This window comes from Oncorhynchus mykiss, chromosome 22 (genome assembly GCF_013265735.2).
Source record: "Oncorhynchus mykiss isolate Arlee chromosome 22, USDA_OmykA_1.1, whole genome shotgun sequence".
NCBI classification, from domain to species: domain Eukaryota; kingdom Metazoa; phylum Chordata; class Actinopteri; order Salmoniformes; family Salmonidae; genus Oncorhynchus; species Oncorhynchus mykiss.
In genome coordinates this window covers 16,001,991-16,022,772 of record NC_048586.1, presented here as the reverse complement: position 1 = coordinate 16,022,772, position 20,782 = coordinate 16,001,991, and the positions used below count along the sequence as shown (strand labels likewise).

The window sequence follows — 20,782 nt, the reverse complement described above, 5'->3', positions numbered from 1 at the left end:
CACTCTACCATAAAGGCCTTTGTTGGAGTGCTGCAGAGATGGTTGTCCTTCTGGAAGGTTCTTCCATCTCCACAGTAGAACTGAGGCAATGGAAAAATGTGGGGTGATGAAAGAGAGCCATGCCACCACCACTCAGAGCAGCCGGAAGAGGAAGAGGTGCCAGCTCTGCCCACACACAAAGGATAGAAAAGTTAGCTGCTGGTGTTCTCAGTGCAACACACCCGTCTGCAAAGAGCACAAAAACATACATGCTTGTGGTTTGTAACAAATGCATGGACCGAGACAGCATGAGTAAGCATCACACACCCGCACACTTTTTTCCTTTTAGTGTTCATGTTTTCTAAATTCACAATTGTTAGTGTTGTCGTTTATATTGATGATGAATGTTTTGAAATATTACAAAAGAGATGAATGGGATTCTACTGTTTTTATTTGTCGGCTTTAGACTTTAGACTTGATGGAAGTTATAGGCCTACTGCTGCATTGGCCTATACACTATCTGAGTTCTATGCTCTCATTAGCCACCAATGGATCACAGTTTATACAGCAGAGACAAGTGCACTCGCCATAGTTGAATTTGAACTTTTAGAGTTTGCATTTTACTTCAGATTTTTTTAAAATTAAACATGTGACAATGATTTGAGAAACGAAAACGTAATTATTCACATGAAACTGTTCTACGAAAATGTGCATATATAAATATCCATAATTGGCACGCAGATCGGGCGTGTGCACACATAGGAGGTCCAGTGAAAAAACAGGCCCGCCTACAAAAATCAAATGCACGTCCAACTGATTAGTTCTGGCGCCGGGTCTGACCTCCACATCCGGCTTCTTCGCCTGTGGGATCGTCTGGGGAGGTGGGGTTGCTGAGGAGTATTTCTGTCTGTAATAAAACCCTTTTGTGGGGGAAAACTCATTCTGATTGGCTGGGCCTGACTCTCCAGTGGGTGGGCCTATGCCCTCCCAGGCTCACCCATGGTTGCACCCCTGCCCAGTCATGTGAAATCCATAGATTAGGGCCTTATTAATTTATTTAATTGACCGATTTCCCTATATGAACTGTAACTCAGTCAAATATTTGAGATTGTTGCATGTTGCGTTTATATTTTCTCTTGCCTACTTTTGAAAAAGGTCCAAAGTAATCGAGGAAAGGCAGCAAGGAGAGAGAATGTGTACGAAAATGTATGAATTGAGACCCTCATTCGCCTCTCACGTGTCATCGGGCAAATTACATTTACAGAGGGGATCACCAAAAACATGTTTAAAGGGTTAAAAACAAGTGAAGTTAGTTGTGCAAGACATTCTATAAATAAAACATATAAGTAGCATGTTGTTTTTAAACGTGTGCATGGTTTTCAAAACGCTTTCAAGACCAGGCTGGGGTCTGGGGTTTGAGAAGTCAATGAGAGAAAGGACAATTCTTCCTTAGTTGTTAATTTTCTCTAAATCTATAGGCACAACCTAGATTTGAGGCAATGTCTTTACTAGTAGAACATGTTATTACCCCAACCTCACGTTTTTCATTTTCGTCAAAAACAACTTTATATCGAAGAAGTGCCTTTGAGTTGACGGCCTGCACATGCGCATTCGGTTCGAGAGACCGTCATACCGGATGACGTATTTCTACGTACCAGTTTAGCTAATCAACGTCGCCATGACATCACCTACGAGTGTGATCGGGGATTTATTTTGGACAAGCAGCTTTAGTCTATCTTCATTACTGTACTGTCTTTAATGAAACTGTGGAAGGACCGTCTTCCGTTTGCCAACGAACGAAATTACACTACTCGACCACTGGTCGTCACTAGTTACCACAGCCACAAAGTCAAAGACCCCGCCTATTTCTACAATTTATCTTCTTCAAATTGTTGTTTTCATGAATTGTTATAGACATTTTTACTTTGTGGTAACTAGTGTAAACCTCGACCATTTAGAATCGGTTTAAGGGTCACAGATTGAAGATGGGAACCTAGGTCACTTTTATCCAAACGAGAAAACACCACAAAGTAGCTACAAGCCTCTTCTCACAGCCTTTGTGCCAAAGGGCCACAAGCGCGGCATGCGGGTGGGGTCAGTATTTTACGTTCAGCGTGCTTGGTGCGCCACCTTGTGAAACATTATTGTTAAACCAATGATTTTCAACTTCATCTACAATTTAAAAATGGCGGCGGTGGTTGTCAAGTAAACGAAAGACGCTTACTGGTGTTTGTAAGATGGCAAAAAATGTAGCTATAATCGGTTTCTATCTTGCCTTTTAAGAGTACATGTGACCGCAGTATTCAGTTAAACATTTAAGGTCTATCTCATTGCTGCAGTTTGAGGTGAAACATTATGGCAGAAGTGGAGGACGAAGAGTCGATGCTGGTAAGTGTTGTCGTGTTGCACTGTAGCCAATTTCTATTTGTACTGAGACATGTTCACCTCAATGTATACAATAAAGCAACACATCACCGTGTAGCCTGTTTAGCTTGTTTAGAATGTCAAGCTGCAGTGGTTCTTTCAAAGTTCTGAAATGAAAAACGCACAGTTAACCTTATCCGCCAGGCAGGATGTTTATGATGACATGCAAGTGACATTTATCATAAAAACGTGTAAGGTATTTATTTATCCTCGCAGAATAAGGGGCAAAACATTCAGGATTAAGCTCCTAGGTTATTCAGGTTATGAATGGTCTTCATCAGCATATTGGTTACATTGTTGAGTAAACACACGACTTCATATCAGTAACACAGGCCAACTTGGACATGGAGGATATTACGGACAAGTATTGTCATGCTGACCGTTTGCATTCCATAAGAGTTTTTATTTTTTTATCAGCACAATGTTGGTTTACAGCCTACTTTGATTTACTCAGGTATTTTCTGAAATGTTTTTGTGGTTTTGATCTCTGCCATAAATTAAGCTATTTTCTATCACAGCTCTACATTTCATGTTTTTGTTCCCAGGCCTTGATCAACTACTATTGCCACGAGAAGTATTTCAATCATGTATTAAATGCTGCAGCTGTGGCACAGAGGAAATTCAGCAATGATCCAATCTTCAGCTTTTTCCATGCCTACGGCACCCTGATGCAAGGTCAATGAGTACTCCATTGCTTAGTTTGAAACAATGAAACAAAGCAGCTACAGGGAGGTCCACAATTATTTGTTGTTTTGGCTGTATGTTCCAGCACTCTGGATTTGAAATGATACAACTATGAGGTTAAATTGCAGACTGTCAGCTTTAGTTATAGGGTATTTTCATCCATATCAGGTTCACTTTTTAGAAATTGCAGCATTTTTTGTACATAGCGTCATTTTGGAGTATTGTTATTGTAAATAACAATATTGACTTCCAGTCATTGTGCTAACGCTAGTTAGCATTGTCTCACAAAACTACCTCAAACTTGCTTCATACAGGACACAGAGACATAAACATGGTATCCATGAATTCATCTGACATCATTGCCAAAATACCGAAGTATCCCTTTAACCTCATAGTCATTGTATCATTTAAAATCCAAAGTGCTGGAGTACAGAGCCAAATCAACAAAAAGTCTGTCACTGTCCAAATACTTTTGGACCTGTATATCTGTTTCATGTAATATCAATCACAGTGTGTTTTTACATAATTTTTTTTATAACTGCCTTAATTTTGTCAGCAGCTAATATGGATCCATAATAAATACAAATGATTTTTATGTTTCGTTTTAGATCAAATTCAGGAAGCCATCCATGAGTTTGAGACAATAAAAGACAGAAGAGATATGTCCCTCTGTACATTCATGGCTCTTGTTTTTGCTGAAAAGAAAAGGCCAAACCCAGGTAAACTCATATTTGTCTTGATCCATGGTTACTTCTCTGTGTATTTTTCTGTAGCTGAATCTATACACTTTTTATGTTGACTTCAGATCGAGATGTCATTCAGGAACTGGATGCCAAGGTGAAAGAGGACCGTAAAAGTGCAACACCTAAGGGTCTCTACTATGCTGGGATGTTCCTCTGGCTTCTGGGACGAAATGACAAAGCAAGGGAATACATAGAGAGGATGATCAAAGTCTCTAATAATGGTTCCCGAGAAGTGAGTTTGGTTATATGTGTTTCTCTCAAATTCTCTCAAATATATATATTTTTTTGAAAATGCATTTGCAAAAACTTACGAAGTCTGCAAGTGTCACTGTATACATACCTCAAACAGTTAAATGGATGAAATTATGCCCACTCTAGGGCACTATAGGGTTGCCTAGGGACGGCCTTTGTCAGCGCTAGGCTATTTGAGAATTTGTTTTAGGAGCATTTTGAGTGGAATTACTTGAAAACCAGGTAGAGGTCTACTCTGATTTATATTTGTCTACCCTTCTAACATTTGGATTAATGTCTGTTGTTCAGGGGATTATCCTAAAAGGCTGGATAGATCTGACCTCTGGTAAGGATGCATATGCCAAGAAGGCTGGGAAATACTTTGACGAAGGCCTGAAAGAGAAAGCAGATGTTTTTGCTCTGATGGGAAAGGTAAGAAGGCACACAACCCTTGCCATGAATAGATTACTTCACTTGCAATGAGAAGAGATGTTAAGATATTGGAGACATTGTTGAGGTCTTTGTCACGTCTCATATTTCATGTGGCACCTAGTTATTGTGCCTGAATGATAATCCCCCATTGTGCTGGATTCTCTATATCCCACAACCTCACTAGGATGTCAGAGTCTATTATTCACTAACACAATCTGTTCCTCAATTTGTACCATATCTTGAATATTGAATGGACTGTTTTGAAATACCAAAGCTCTATGTTGCCTTATCTGTGGTAATACAGTGAGACCAATTGTTAGCTTGCTATCTTTTGCTCTTTGTGTAGAGTAATTAGCTTTTGAAACCGATGTACAACAATGCATTTTACTTTCCCTCAACATGTCCATACATTGTGTGATATTTTATCGGTTTCAGGCACATTACTATGAGTATCGGCATAATTATTCTGGAGCATTGGAGACAGTCAACCAAGTGATTGTTAGTTTCCCTGGGTTCCTTCCTGCCTTTATCAAGAAGATGAAGCTTCTATTGACCCTGCAGGACTGGGAGCAAACTGTAGATGCAGCACAGAGGTATAGTATCTCATATTAGAGGTGATTTTGCTCTAGAATTTCAGTTTTCTTGTTACTTAAGCTAATGACACTGGAAATAACAGCTGGCTTTAATCTTAGTTTGTAAAGAATTGTTTGGATCAAATAAATACTTTCATTGATGGATTTGGTCAATCAATAGCAGCCATATAAAGAACGAGCCAGCCAGCCTTTGCAAGTGGCCCGTATTGAAGTGCAAATTAAAATGGAGCGTGATGCCTGGAACCAGTGGCATAATGACTGAGCCATTGTTCCTGACTGCTCGCCCGCTGGACCCTAGCCAGAGCCAGGGAATATGAAAAGGCTTTTGAGCTGAAGCGCTAGAGCCACACGTTTCCCAGGATGCACTTCTCCAGGTTCTATGAACTGCAGGAAGGAGGATCACTCAGGTGGAGCCTGTTTCTAAGGGGACTAAGCCCAAGGCCAGAGCCACTGGTTTAGCCCTGCTGAGTCATAGCTCTTTGAACAGGAATGGACACATGCAGTGCACAGTCCGGCTCTCTTTTTTTTTTCTCATTGTCTAAGTGGGTGTTCTTCCTTAGATTGTATTTTCTCTCCCTTTCCTCCAGCCTTGTCAGGCATATAAGCCATCATGGGAAGAAACTAATACAATACTCTGACAACACCACATTTTCATTAGCATCAAACAGTGCTGATCATTAAAGAGATGTTTCATGTCCTATTCTAGGCTCTTGCAGAAGGATAAAAACAACCTAGAAGCCCTGAGAATGCTCGCTCTTCACTCCTTATGCAGAGAGGGGGACATCACAGAGGTAATTTCCAAACATTAATAGTTAAAAGGATGGTTCGGGATTTTGGCAATGAAGCCCTTTATATATTTCCCTAGAGTCAGATGAACTCGCGGATACCATTTTTTATATCTCTGCTTCCAGTATGAAGGAAGTTGGAGGTAGTTTTGCGAGCCACTGCTAACTAGAGTTGCCGCAAAGACATAGCATGCACTTCAACCTGTTGCCACACAACTACGTGTGAATGGTACATAATGATTCCCATGATGTGTACGTGGTCAAGTGGGATACCCTTTTTACTTTTGGCAGTCATTAAACATGCTCTCAAGTCTCGTCAGCAACTTGGACGTCCAAGAGCCTCACAGCCCAGACCTTTTCTACAGGATGTCCTTGGCTTTCACACGGGTGGTAAGACTAATTTGATTTATTAGTCGAGCATATTGCATCTTCAGGATGCCCAGCCCACATGGGCTTATAAGACACTGTATTCAGTGTTTAATGCTTTTCGATAAGAAATGTTTTTACATGGAAACTAGTGTGACTAGGTTTCACCTCTGAAGAGATCGAGAACCCTTTCACTTCACCTTGTGACATTACAGTCCCTGAACCAGGACAATTGCATGTCTGACATGAGGTATACACAAAGACTTAACTCTGTTGTCATTTGCTAGTGTGGAAGAAATGAGAAAGTGATTCAGCAGACTCACATCATGGTGGACAGAGCCTTCTCCCAAGCCCAAGGGGATTCTGATCTGGCCACAGAGCTGGGCTACCAGTTGGTTCTGCAGGGAAGAATCAAAGAGGCTATGAAGTGGTACAAGACTGCCATGACTCTGGATGAAACAAGTGTCTCAGCTTTGACAGGTGAGACGGGTTTCCCTGATTGTTTAGACATATGCCGTAGATCTCAAACTTTTTAGCTGTAATGTAGCCATGCATGTAATTCTGTACCTACAGTTGAAGTCTGAAGTTTACGTACACTTATGTTGGAGTCATTACTACTCGTTTTTCAACCACTCCACAAATGTCTTGTTAACAAACTATAGTTTTGGCAAGTCGGTTAGGACATCTACTTTGTGCATGACACAAGTAATTTTTTACAACTGTTTACAGACAGATTATTTCACTTATAATTCACTGTATCACAATTCCAGTGGGTCAGAAGTCAGAAGTTTACATACACTAAGTTGACTGTGCCTTTAAACAGCATGGAAAATTCCAGAAAATGGTGTCATGGCTTTAGAAGCTTCTGATAGGCTAATTTACAAGTCTGGTTCATCCTTGGGAGCAATTTCCAGACGCCTGAAGGTACCACGTTCATCTGTACAAACAATAGTACGCAAGTATAAACAGCATGGGACCACACAGGGGCGGCAGGGTAGCCTAGCGGTTAGTGTTGGACTAGTAACCGGAAGGTTGCAAGTTCAAATCCCCGAGCTGACAAGGTACAAATCTGTCGTTCTGCCCCTGAACAGGCAGTTAACCCACTGTTCCTAGGCCGTCATTGAAAATAAGAATTTGTTCTTAACTGACTTGCCTAGTTAAATAAAGGTAACATTAAATTAAAATTAAAACACAGCCGTCATACCGCTCAGGAAGAAGACGCGTTCTGTCTACTAGAGATAAACTTACTTTGGTGTGAAAAATGCAAATGTATTTTATTTTATTTGACCTTTTTTTAACCTCGTAGTGATCCCTTAACGCGCCAATCCCTTTAGCGGGATCGATTTGACAACATCCAGTGAATTTGCAGAGCGCCAAATTCAAACTTCAGAAATATCAATATTAAACATTCACGAAAATATAAGTGTAATACATCAAAATAAAGCTTACCTTCTTGTTAATCCAGCCGCTGTGTCAGATTTCAAAAAGCTTTTACGGCGAAAGCAGACCATGCGATTATCTGAGGACACAAAAGTCAGAAATAACGATATAATAAATGCCTTACCTTTTGAAGATCTTCTTTTTGCAATCCCAAATCTCTCAGTGACACAATGAATGGCCGTTTTGTTTGATAAATTCCTTCTTTATATCCCCAAAATGTCAATTTATTTGGCGCGTTTGATTCAGAAATATACCAGTTACAACTCGCCCAATATGACTACAAAGTATCTAATAAGTTACCTGTAAACTTGGTCCAAACATTTCAAACAACGTTCCTAATCCAACCTTGGGTATGCTAAAATGTAAATAATCGATCAAATTTAAGACGGGATAATCTGTTTCCAATACCAAAGAAAAATAACACGGAGCGCGCTCCTGTTCACGTGCACAGAAATAGTAGGGGCCATCAGTGACACATGGAATGAATAGCACTACTTCTTCATTTCTCAAAAGAAAAACATCGACCAATTTCTAAAGAAGCCATAGGAACTGCAACCAGGTTCCTAATAATAAGGGTATCTATTTACCTTTATTTAACTAGGCAAGTCAGTTAAGAAAAAAATCTTATTTTCAATGACAGCCTAGGAACAGCGGGTAAACTGCCTTGTTCAGGTGCAGAATGACAGATTTTCACCTTGTCAGCTCAGGGACTCGATCTTTGGTTACTAGAACAACAGCAAAGCACCTTGTGAAGATGCTGGAGGAAACGGGTACAAAAGTATCAATATCCACAGTAAAACGAGTCCTATATCGACCTAACCTGAAAGACCGCTATAAAATGCCAGACTACGGTTTGCAACTGCACATGGGGACAAAGATTGTACTTTTTGGAAAACTATCCTCTGGTCTGATGAAACAAAAATGGAACTTAATGACCATCATTATGTTTGAAGGAAAAATGGGGAGGCTTGCAAGCCGAAAAAAACACCATCCCAACCGTGAAGCACAGGTTGTGGGGGTGCTTTGCTGCAGGAGGGACTGGTGCACTTCACAAAATAGATGGTGTCATGAGGTAGGAAAATTCTGTGGATATTTTGAAGTAACATCTCAAGACATCAGTCAGGAAGTTAAAGTTTGGTAGCAAATGGGTCTTCCAAATGGACAATGATCCCAAGCATACTTCCAAAGTTGTGGCAAAATGGCTTAAGGACAACAAAGTCAAGGTATTGGAGTGGCCATCACAAAGCCCTGACCTCAATCCTATAGAACATTTGTGGACAGAACTGAAAAAGTATGTGTGAGCAAGGAGGCCTATAAACCTGACCCAGTTACACCAGCTCTGTCAGGAGGAATGGGCCAAAATTCACCCAACTTATTGTGGGAAGCTTGTGGAAGGCTACCCAAAACGTTTGACCCAAGTTAAACAATTTCAAGGCAATGAAATTGCAATGCTACCAAATACTAATTGAGTGTATGTGAACTTCTGACCCACTGGGAATGTGATGAAAGAAATAAAAGCTTAAATAAATCAACTATTATTCTGACATTTCACATTCTTAAAATAAAGTGGTGATCCTAACTGACCTAAGACAGGGAATTTTTACTAGGTTTAAATGTCAGGAATTGTGAAAAACTGAGTTTAAATGTATTTGTCTAAGGTGTATGTAAACTTCCGACATCAACTCTATGTAGAATTTGGTAACGTTTATTCTTCGTTATAATATTATAAACCAGCTATAAACAAATAATTAAGTTGTAAATCCTTTAGATGTAGATTGTAAAAACATCTGATCTGTATTTTCAGGTATTATCAGGTGCCAGCTGATCGAGGGAAACTTGGAGGATGCAGAGCAACAGCTGGAGTTTCTCACAGAGATCCAACAGTCTATTGGGAAATCAGGGGTAAGGCTGATAGAGAGATATTGCTCTGTTCAATCCAGTTCGATGGCCTTGCCAAAGTAATTCTATTTCTAATTCTACTTTTGACATTAATATCTAGTGTTTGGTCATCTAGTGAAGCTTTGTAGCCTTTTGGACAGCTTTTTGTTTAGGTAATGGTAGTTATTTTGAAATGTGTGGGCTTTCCTGTGTTTGCTAAGCCCTTAACAGTGACATCAGCTTGGATAAGTAACCACTGTCCTGTGTGTCTTAAGTATTATAGGGGGGACTCTGGGTACATTCCAAATGGCACCTTATTCCCTTTCTAGTGCACTATAAAGGCCCATAGCGCTCTGGTCAAAAGTAGTGCACTATATAGGTAATAGGGTGCCATTTGGCACGCTCTGCTGTACCTTGGTCCTATAAACCATGTTGTGTTAGAGCTGCCCTACTGAGCTGAATACTGTTGTGTGAACCTGTTGACACCCTTGGCTTGCTCTTTCCTCTCTGTCAGGAGCTGCTGTACCTGCGCGCCATGCTGGCTGTGAAGAAACGCAGGTCACAGGATGAGGTCACCAACCTGCTGAATGATGCTGTGGACACTCACTTCTCCACACTGCAGGGCCTGCCGCTGGGGGTGGACTACTTTGAGAAGCTCAACCCTGACTTCCTGCTGGAGATCGTCAAGGAGTACATAGCACTCTGTCCTGCTAAGGTCAGTCTGGAGAGAGATGTCTATGGATACATTTGTTCAATACATATTTTAAGGTTTTATTATAGGGGACTATAAGATAAGGAGAGGAGAGAAGAGGAGAGGGCTTTGCATATCTACAGACGCATTTATAGAGATTACTGTCAGTAATTTTTGACACCACATTTACTGGGTTTAACAAACGATACAAAGACGTTGTCACAGGTTGTAAATAGATTTGTAGCCCCCGTCGTGTCATTCATTGTGGTCTTGATCATAGAGATAACCATCGGTATCACGTGTGTGTTAGCCTCCAGCCCAGGGCCAGCCTCCTGCCCCTCAGCTCCAACACTGTGCCTCTGTGTTGGACACTGTGGTCAAGATAGTACCTGGACTCCTACAAGGTGTCTTCCTATTGGCCAAAGTTAGGTTTCAGTCTGGTGAGTTTCAACTGAATTGCATGTGACACAATTCTGCTCTGTTTTCATGCCAAGTTGTTCTCAACATGGATGACAACAATTAATGGGTTTGATGGCAATGCTGATGTCCTTTAGGTGACATTGACTCTGCTCAGAGCAGCCTCCAACACTGCCTGGACCAGTGTCCCTCCCATGCTGAGGCCCACCTGCTCATGGCACAGATCCACCTCTTACAAGGCAACTACAAGCTCTCCTCCCAGTCTCTGGAGCTTTGCCTCAGTCACAACTTTGCGGTAAGAACAGCATTACAGATGAACGTGGTATTAGATCAAACAGAACTGTTATGGGAACATCCATCCTCTAATAGCTCTGTGTGCTGCTCCCTGCCAGGTCCGAGAGCACCCTGTGTATCACCTTATAAAGGCCCAGGCCCAGAAGAAGATGGGAGAGCTCCAAGAGGCCATCCAGACTCTGCAGATGGCCATGATCCTGCCGGGGGTCCGCAGGGCCGGTGCCTCAGCCAAATCCAAGAACAAGAAGGTGGAGCTGAGCTCTGCTGACTGTGTGTCCGTGTTCCTTGAACTCGCCGAGGCCCTCTGGCTCAACGGAGAACAGGTAAGGGACCATGGAGAGAACAAGCTCAGCAACAGAGAGTATTATTCAATATATCTTGAGTTATGCCCACCTTTCTAGGAACTGTGTACTTTCCAGGTACTCATGAAATGCAGATCCTCCATATTTTATTGTACTTACATTCCCGGTAGTGTTTGTCCATTCTCTTCTGTCTCAGTCATGTCGTTGCCCAGTGTTGAACAGTAAAGTCTGATTCATGAACGTGGGTTTGACGTTTCAGCACGAAGCCGCCAAAGTGATGCAAGACGCCATCAACGAGTTCTCGGGTACTCCTGAGGAGCTGCGTGTCACCATCGCCAATGCTGACCTGGCTCTGCTGCGTGGCGACACCGAGCTTGCCCTGAGCATGCTCAGAAACATCACCCCTGAGCAGCCCTACTATATCCAGGCCAAGGAGAAGATGGCCGACATATATCTGACTCACAGGAAAGAGAAGCGCCTTTATGCCAGTTGTTACAGGTGAGGAACAACACGGCATTATAAAAAAGGCTATAGTCTGACAGTTAGGCACACAAACTGTTCACTAATGGTGTTTGACATGTAGCTTAGGGTAACAAATAGTTTGTTATTTCTTGAAACCACGTCTCTTATTCAGTGTACTAACCACATCCCCCATTGCTGTGTCAGCCCACCCACCCATGCCATAGCAGCAGTCAGTCCATAACAGTATGCAGGCCACAAGTTCACAGCAAATCAAGTGTAAATGTTAAACTTTATCCACTCATGCAGCAAGGCTGTAATATGCAAAGCTGCCTGCAGTGTCTAAAAGTGAGCCGAAGGCCCATCACCTCATCTCTGATACTATACTTGTGTTGACAGAATTTTCCACACAGAGACACTGCTGGGAAGCCATTAAGGATGAGTGAACCTCAGAGCAGAGCAGACCCATGTCTGTATAATGTGATTGAATCTTATTCTAGACATTTTTGATATTCTATCTGATATTTTTCCTGTCTTTCCTCAGAGAATTAGTAGAGAAGCTGCCGAGTCCTCATACATATCTTTTACTTGGGGATGCTTATGTGAATATCCAAAAGGTGGGTATGAAATTGAATATCGATTAATCTCGTTGTTGCCCAAAACGAGGCAATGCAAGGCTTGCAGGGTTTTGGGGTCTTTTACAGTAGTGTGTTCATAGGAAGTAGTATTATGCAGTGTTTTATTAATTCATGCATATATTTATAAAGAGTAAACATCTGTGCATTGTGCTTATATCTTCCTTCATGACTCCCTCACTGTGGAATGTTGAATCATCACAGTTAATGTTCGGTACAGCTAAATGTCACTAAGTCAAGTCCGTTTATCCGCAGCCAGAGAAGGCCATTGAGATCTACGAACAGGCTCTGAAGAAAAACCCCAAAGATGGAGCTCTGGCCAGCAAGATTGGGAAAGCTCTTGTCAAGACTCACAATTACGTCAAGGTCTGTATACTAACTGGGGAGCTACACTGAGGCGTTGGGAAAACAGTAGCTACTACACTGGATGTGTACATTTTTGCCGTGCAAGCACGTCAAATTATTACAAATAAAACCAGAGCGTAATTTTACGCAATCGTCTCACAGCTGCGCTCCTTTATTCTGAAATAAATTGGAGTGTCTTACATGCTGACCACACTGCCCGTATTGTGTGCGTTGCAAAATAAATGTACACATACATGTTCTTCAATCATTGGACTCACACTGCTCGCACGCATCTGCGTAGCCAGGCGCTAAAATAGAACTTGGTTCTATTTGTGATGCTTGATCAATGCAAGTCCCGCCTCTCCCATCTCCTCATTTGTTTTTAGGAGCATATTCCCACGTTAGTGATTGAAAGATGAACTGAGATCCACACTCCAGTCCAGTTGGTGGTGGAAATGCATCTTAAAGTTGGTTGCCAAACGCCATATAAAGTCCAAAGAAGAAGAAGAAGCCTGAAGGAGGAGAGATCACTAGAAACGTTCTTCTTACTAGAATCATTCCTCCGGCGCCGACAGAGATGCCTGCTTCGCGTTCCTAGGAAACTATGCAGTGTTTTTTTTTTTTTTTACGTGGTATTTCTTACATTGGTACCCCAGGTAATCTTAGGTTTCATTACATACCGTCGGGAGGAACTACTGAATATACGAGCAATGCCAACTGACCATCATTACGACCAGGAATACAACTTTCCCGAAGCGGATCCTGTGTTTTGCCCACCACCCAGGACAATGGATCGGAACCCAGCCGGCGAACCAAAACAACGTCGCCGTAAAAGGGGCAAACGAAGCGGTCTTCTGGTCAGGCTCCGGAGACGGGCATATCGCGCACCACTCCCGAGCATACTACTCGCCAATGTCCAGTCTCTTGACAACAAGGTTGATGAAATCCGAGCAAGGGTTGCCTTCCAGAGAGACATCAGAGACTGTAATGTTCTTTGCTTCACGGAAACATGGCTCACTCGAGACACGCTATTGGAGTCGGTACAGCCAGCTGCTTTCTTCACACAGCGCCGACAGAAACCAGCATCTTTCTGGTAAGAAGAGGGGCGGGCGGGTATGCCTTATGATTAACGAGACGTGGTGTGATCATAACAACATACAGGAACTCAAGTCCTTCTGTTCACCTGACTTAGAATTCCTCACAATCAAATGTCGACCGCATTATCTACCAAGATAATTCTCTTCGATTATAATCACAGCCGTATATATTCCCCCCCAAGCAGACACATCGATAGCCCTGAACGAACTTTATTTGACTCTATGTAAACTGGAAACCACATATCCTGAGGCTGCATTCATTGTAGCTGGGGATTTTAACAAGGCTAATCTAAAAACAAGAAATTATATCAGCATATCGATTGTGCAACCAGGGCTGGTAAAAACATTGGATCATTGTTATTCTAACTTCCGCGATGCATATAAGGCCCTCCCCCGCCCTCTTTTCAGAAAAGCTGACCACGACTCCATTTTGTTGCTCCCAGCCTATAGACAGAGACTAAAACAGGAAGCTCCCGCGCTCAGGTCTGTTCAACGCTGGTCCGACCAATCTGATTCCACGCTTCAAGACTGCTTCAATCACGTGGATTAGGATATGTTCCGCATTGCGTCCAACAACAACATTGACAAATACGCTGATTCGGTGAGCGAGTTTATTAGCAAGTGCATCGGCGATGTCGTACCCACAACAACTATTAAAACATTCCCAAACCAGAAACTGTGGATTGATGGCAGCATTCATGCGAAACTGAAAGCGCTAACCACTGCTTTTAACCAGGGCAAGGTGACTGGAAACATGGCCGAAAACAAACAGTGTAGCTATTCCTGGGTCTCGACCCCGCCCTGTGCAACTGGGTACTGGACTTCCTGACGGGCCGCCCCCAGGTGGTGAGGGTAGGTAACAACATCTCCACCCCGCTGATCCTCAACATTGGGGCCCCACAAGGGTGCGTTCTGAGCCCACTCCTGTACTCCTTGTTCACCCATGACTGCGTGGCCATGCACGCCTCCAACTCAATCATCAAGTTTGCGGACGACACTACAGTGGTAGGCTTGATTACCAACAATGACGAGATGGCCAACAGGGAGGAGGTGAGGGCCCTTGGAGTGTGTCGTCAGGAAAACAACCTCACACTCAACGTCAACAAAACAAAGGAGATGATCGTGGACTTCAGGAAACAGCAGAGGGAGCACCCCCCTATCCACATCGACGGGACAGTAGTGGAGAGGGTAGAAAGTTAAGTTCCTCGGCGTACACATCACGGACAAACTGAATTGGTCCACCCACACAGACCGCGTGGTAAAGAAGGCGCAGCAGCGGAAGCTGAAGAAATTTGGCTTGTCACCAAAAGCACTCACAAACTTTTACAGATGCACAATCGAGAGCATCCTGTCGGGCTGTATCACCGCCTGGTATGGCAACTGCTCAACCGTAAGGCTCCAGAGGGTAGTGAGGTCTGCACAACGCATCACCGGGGGCAAACTGCTTGCCCTCCAGGACACCTACACCACCCGATGTCACAGGAAGGCCATAAAGGTCATCAAGGACAACAACCACCCGAGCCACTGCCTGTTCACCCCGTTATCATCCAGAAGGCGAGGTCAGTACAGGTGCATCAAAGCAGGGACCGAGAGACTGAAAAACAGCTTCTATCTCAAGGCCATCAGACTGTTAAACAGCCACCACTAACATTGAGTGGCTGCTGCCAACATACTGACTCAACTCCAGCCACTTTAATAATGGACAATTTATGTAAAAAATGTATCACTAGCCACTTTAAACAATGCCACTTAATATAATGTTGACATACCCTACATTACTCATCTCATATGTATATACTGTACTCGATACCATCTACTGCATCTTGCCTATGCCGTTCTGTACCATCACTCATTCATATATCTTTATGTACATATTCTTTATCCCTTTACACTTGTGTGTATAAGGTAGTTGTTATGGAATTGTTAGGTTAGATTACTCGTTGGTTATTACTGCATTGTCGGAACTAGAAGCACAAGCATTTCGCTACACTCGCATTAACATATGCTAACCATGTGTATGTGATAAATAAAATTTGATTTGATTTGAGTTTACCATTTTTTTCAGCGGATTTATTGTCAGAGTAGAGGACCTTGTGCATTTCAGGTAAAATAACAACGCAATGTTTATATCCCAGGACAAATTAGCTAGCAACAGCAAGCTAGCTAGCTAAATTTCCATAAATTTTTAATGCTTTTCGACCTGTCCCCAAATTAATTTACTTGGTTCCGAGTTCATTTCTATATTTCAACTTACGTGTCCTGATCACGTCTGGTGTGGTTGGAACAAAATCTACATGAGCGCGATGGCGCACGCACTCGAGCGGTTTGGTCGTCATGTTAGGCTTTGCAAAAGTTACGTGTCCAGTGTAGCAGGCCTGTAAGAAAAAAACCATTCAAATATCAATCTATAGTAGTCAATAGCTGTATGATTCACCGCTGTTATTCACAGGCAATCAATTACTATGAAGCTGCTCTGAAGACTGAGCAGCAGAACTTCCTGCGATATGACCTGGCTGAACTGCTAATGAAGATGAGACAGTACGAGAGGTGCGAGAAAGTTTTACAAGAGGCTCTCGCCCATGACCCAGGTAAGCTGGACATCATTGCTACAATTTTGAACATTTTGTATGTTAAAGTTTTGTTGCTGGTCATAAATAACAATGATAATACATAGTTGCTTATGTAGCGCTTTTCCGACTTCTCACTTGTTGCCTTGTGTTGTTTTGTCTAGTAAATGAGCTGCCGTTGCTAACCGATGATTGTCGCTATCTGGTCCTGTTGGCCAAGATCCAAGGCAAGGTTGACAAAAACGAGGATGCTTTACTTTCCTTGCAGCGAGTAAGTATTCTGATATTGTAAAAGCCATTATGCTAAGCAATGAGAGAAACTAAAATAACTGAAATATATTATTATGATAATTTCTAAGATTGAAAATCTGTCTCCTCTAAAATACATGCATAATTCACAACATTGCTATTTCTTAGCTATGCTCTGAACTCAGACTTGTGTTTTCTTTTAGGCCCGGGATGTGCAGGCCAAGGTGTTGAAGCGTGTGCAGTTGGAGCAGCCAGACGCTGTCTCCATGCAGAAGCAGCTCGCTGCAGAGATCTGTGGCGAGATCGCTAAACACTACACGAGTCTTAGAGGCTATGAGAGAGCAGTGAAATTCTACAAAGAAGCTCTTGTCTATTGTGAGAGTGATGGCAAGGTCGGTGCAGCTGAATCAAGCCTTCAGTGTGTGCTCCCTGCAGCTGTATTTGTGAATCCCCAGCATCCCTTTCTTTCTATGCAGTTTTTGTATTTGCTAATTTGCATATTACAGTAGTTTATCATGTTTATAATCACTAAATGTTTATAATTGCATCCAAATATATTTTTATGAATGTGTAAATGTATGTTTAATGCCAGCAAGGCATACTGCAACATGTGCGCATAGGAAATGGTATTATAATTATGATGTTAGAAGGTAATTGGTTAACAAAGTTGAATTCAATTGAATGCTTTCATTGTTACCAGGTGATGCTGGAGCTGGCGCGGTTGTACCTCACTTTAGATGATGTGGATGGCTGCCAACAGCAATGCAGTGTCCTTCTGAAGAGTGACCAGGTCAATGAAGATGCAACACTGGTTAGTTCTATTTATATGCCATTTCTGTCAAGTCCCAAAGGAAAATCCTATTGTAAAACTTGATTGTTTTCCGAACTTCTCTGTTTCCTCGTAGATGATGGCTGACCTGATGTTCAGGAAGCAGGACTATGAGCAAGCCGTTTTCCACTTTCAGCAGCTACTGGAGCGCAAACCAGGTGTGACAGGGCTCTGTTTCTCTTAGGTCTGAATACACAACTTCCCCCCTGAAATAGAATTTCAATGGAGATTTGTAAAGCTTGAAAAGGAAGCGTAAGAACCTCAATGTAAATATACACTGCTGATTTGACCTCCCCTGGAAGGGAAGTAATGTCTTTCCCATATGTTCCTGCCAGACAACTACCCAACGCTGTCACGTCTAATCGACCTGCTGAGGAGAGCTGGGAAGTTAGAGGAAGTTCCCAGGTTTCTGGAGATGGCTGAAAAACATTCCTCCAGGGCAAAGTTTGACCCTGGGTTTAACTACTGCAAAGGACTTTATCTGTGGTAAGTGCATTAGTCAAAAGTATCTTTAGCTAGATTGATTATGGTGTCTTTTTTAAATAATTAAGTTGTATTTCGTGCCCAGGTACACAGGTGAACCCAATGATGGGTTGCGACACTTCAACAAGGCACGGAAAGACAACGACTGGGGTCAGAATGCTGTGTACAACATGATTGAGATCTGTCTTAACCCAGACAATGACACCATGGGAGGAGAAGTCTTTGAGAACCTAGATGGTGACATGGGGTGTGTTACATGTGCAGTAATTTGTCATTTTTGTCATTTTTATTAGGATCCCCATTAGCTAACGCCGTAACGCTAGCTAGTCTTCCTGGGGTCCAACACCAATTAACAAGACATTACAAATAACCATAAAATCAAAACTTCACAAACATTCAACAAGTAGACAATACAGACAAAATATATGACAGGAAACACATTTAACATTCAGTTGACGCATTCTATTTCCTGTCCAGTCATATGGTCTATCGCATTTCACCTTTCTTGGAGGTGGATTTACTTTTTGCCTGAGAAACATGGAGTTCCATTCAGCTATTGATTTCAATGAACAGCTGAATATTAGCTGTGGGGATGTTTTTTTTTAGGGGGGGGGGGGGGGGTGCGCAACTCAATATTAGGAAGGTGTTCTTAATGTGTTGTACACTCAGTGTATATCTCAGCTAAAACACAAATCCTTATGTCCATGTTATACTTGCTCATTTATCTGGCTGTCATTGATGTAAATGCACTCCCTTTTCCATTTTCATCTATGCTCAGGAACTCTACTGAGAAGCAGGAGTCAGAGCAGCTCGCCGTGAGAACAGCAGAGAAGCTCCTGAAGGAGTTAAAGCCCCAGACAGCCGGTGGACACGTCCAACTACGGATCCTAGAGAACTACTGCTTTCTGGCCACCAAGCAGAAAGCCAACGTCGAGAAAGCCCTGAATGTTTTCACAGAGATTGCAAATAATGAGGTAAGTCAACTCCAGATGGTGTACATAAGTGTGCACACACACCCACACCCTTAGCAAATCTAACATCACTACGCGGGTGCATTATCTTAGGCTTTCTCTTTGCTTTACACTTTCTTGATGCTGACTTTGGAGGTTTCCTTAACAGCTTGTTTATTGAGTAACTTACTATGTCTTTAACATAGTAAGATAACTTGTGTAAGATAATATCCTGTTACGCAAATTGAATCCTCCTTGCTGACAAGGAAACCTTTGTTTGCATTTTTGGATACTCTTGTCTACTTCACAGTAATAGAGGGAAATGTTAGACCTGATTCACTGTAAAACGACACCTAACTAACCAAGGCTCTCTGTTTTAACTTAGAAGGACCATGTGCCTGCACTGCTAGCCATGGCGACAGCCTACATGATTCTCAAACAAACCCCTCGAGCCAGGAACCAGCTCAAACGCGTAGCTAAGATGAACTGGAGCATTGTTGACGCTGACGAGTTTGAGAAGAGCTGGCTGCTCCTGGCCGACATCTACATCCAGTCAGGGAAATATGACATGGCCGGGGACCTCTTGAAGAGGTGCCTTCGTCATAATAAGGTCAATGCATACCCTTGATCAAAAATGTATCCGGAATGAGTTTGAGTCACTCACGGTAACAGTCATTGTTAATTTTCACAGTCATGTTGTAAAGCTTATGAATACATGGGCTACATTATGGAGAAGGAGCAGGCATTCCGAGATGCAGCGCTGAACTATGAAATGGCTTGGAAATATGGCAATCAAACGAACCCCACTATAGGTATGTTTAAGGACATCTTGTACATGCTGCCATTCGTTTTTTTTTTTATCATGTAAATATACAACAGTCTATGAATAGTAGTATGTTTTTGTCCCAGGATACAAGCTTGCATTCAACTACCTGAAAGCAAAGAGGCATGTTGATGCCATAGATGTCTGTCATAAGGTAAGTTGAAATCATAGCTTCACATGTTATCTATGTTGAAATAAGTGTGTAAAAATTAGATTTTTGTTTACGTGTTGTCATTGAATAACATCATATGCATAAACTAAATATTCATGTTTTGTTTAGGTTTTGGATGCTCACCCCAATTATCCAAAGATGAGGAAGGACATCTTGGACAAAGCTCGGGCAGCTTTGCGGTCTTAACATAAATGTTTTAGCGAGAGAGTGCAGTGTGTGGGTGTATTATTGCTCAATCTTTTTTGATGTGTTTTGTTAACAAGCATTATTACTTGGGTAAGTATTTGGATGTAATTATAAATGGAATTTTGGAGGGATGAGAGAGTGCTTTTTATAAACGTGATTACAATACAAAACACATTGTTGTAGAGTTATTGTGTTTTTCTTACAATATAATGAAAACAGTGACTCTGTTTCAACACTCTAAAGAAAGACGTATTGCTTTGCAATAAATGTCAGAGTTCAATTTTAATCTTAAATAAATCTTAATTGTACACCTTATTAACATGTAGGAGAGCAGACATGGTGGTGTCCCAAATGTTCCTGGTCTATAGTAGTTCACTACATAGGGAATAGGGTGCCATTTGGGACACACATGGTCAGTGATTTCCAGGTGAAGAATGAATATGAACATCCAACTCAGTGCCACATAGACTCTATCTAGATATGATATCATCCACACCGTTTTTATTTATATATACATACATGGTTGTTACTTTTTAATGAAGGGAAATGCCACTGGGAGTTGCCAACTTGACAGCACCCTCCCATAAGGAGGTTGAAGCTACTATTAAATGTTGACATCAAGTCACACACCCAAAAGTCTTGTACTAGTCCACAATTTGACATTCAAATGTATTTCTTCCCAAAAGTATTTGCACTGTTGTATATTAAGTTTAGGTTATAAAGACGGC

General features: G+C 42.0%; 1 protein-coding gene across 2 annotated transcripts; it reads left to right on the top strand.

The window, feature by feature from the left end:
- Positions 1-1,705: 1,705 nt before the first annotated feature.
- Positions 1,706-20,226, top strand: ttc21b (tetratricopeptide repeat domain 21B). 2 transcript variants are annotated; one of them, XM_036958862.1, is made up of 30 exons: positions 1,706-2,073; positions 2,319-2,367; positions 2,949-3,078; positions 3,696-3,806; positions 3,893-4,062; positions 4,371-4,493; positions 4,929-5,086; positions 5,793-5,877; positions 6,163-6,261; positions 6,525-6,717; positions 9,482-9,579; positions 10,070-10,270; positions 10,557-10,686; positions 10,801-10,958; positions 11,056-11,280; positions 11,519-11,757; positions 12,263-12,335; positions 12,609-12,719; positions 16,245-16,383; positions 16,527-16,633; positions 16,815-17,003; positions 17,312-17,422; positions 17,517-17,598; positions 17,776-17,926; positions 18,009-18,170; positions 18,702-18,897; positions 19,259-19,483; positions 19,565-19,685; positions 19,783-19,850; positions 19,977-20,226. In XM_036958862.1, exons 2-30 carry the CDS (start codon positions 2,335-2,337, stop codon positions 20,052-20,054), a joined length of 3,966 nt encoding a protein of 1,321 aa, XP_036814757.1. In that variant the 5' UTR covers positions 1,706-2,073; positions 2,319-2,334; the 3' UTR covers positions 20,055-20,226. The 2 variants fall into 2 exon arrangements, with proteins under 2 accessions (XP_036814757.1, XP_021434766.2); XM_021579091.2 differs by lacking the exon at positions 1,706-2,073 and having other exon boundaries at positions 2,123-2,367.
- Positions 20,227-20,782: the final 556 nt, after the last annotated feature.

Excerpts from the sequence above, each read along its gene's own strand:
- ttc21b (XM_036958862.1), top strand. The coding sequence starts at position 2,335 with ATGGCAGAAGTGGAGGACGAAGAGTCGATGCTG. Across the intron at positions 3,079-3,695 it reads CTACGGCACCCTGATGCAAG|ATCAAATTCAGGAAGCCATC; the intron begins GTCAATGAGTAC and ends GTTTCGTTTTAG. Across the intron at positions 10,959-11,055 it reads GCCTCAGTCACAACTTTGCG|GTCCGAGAGCACCCTGTGTA; the intron begins GTAAGAACAGCA and ends GCTCCCTGCCAG.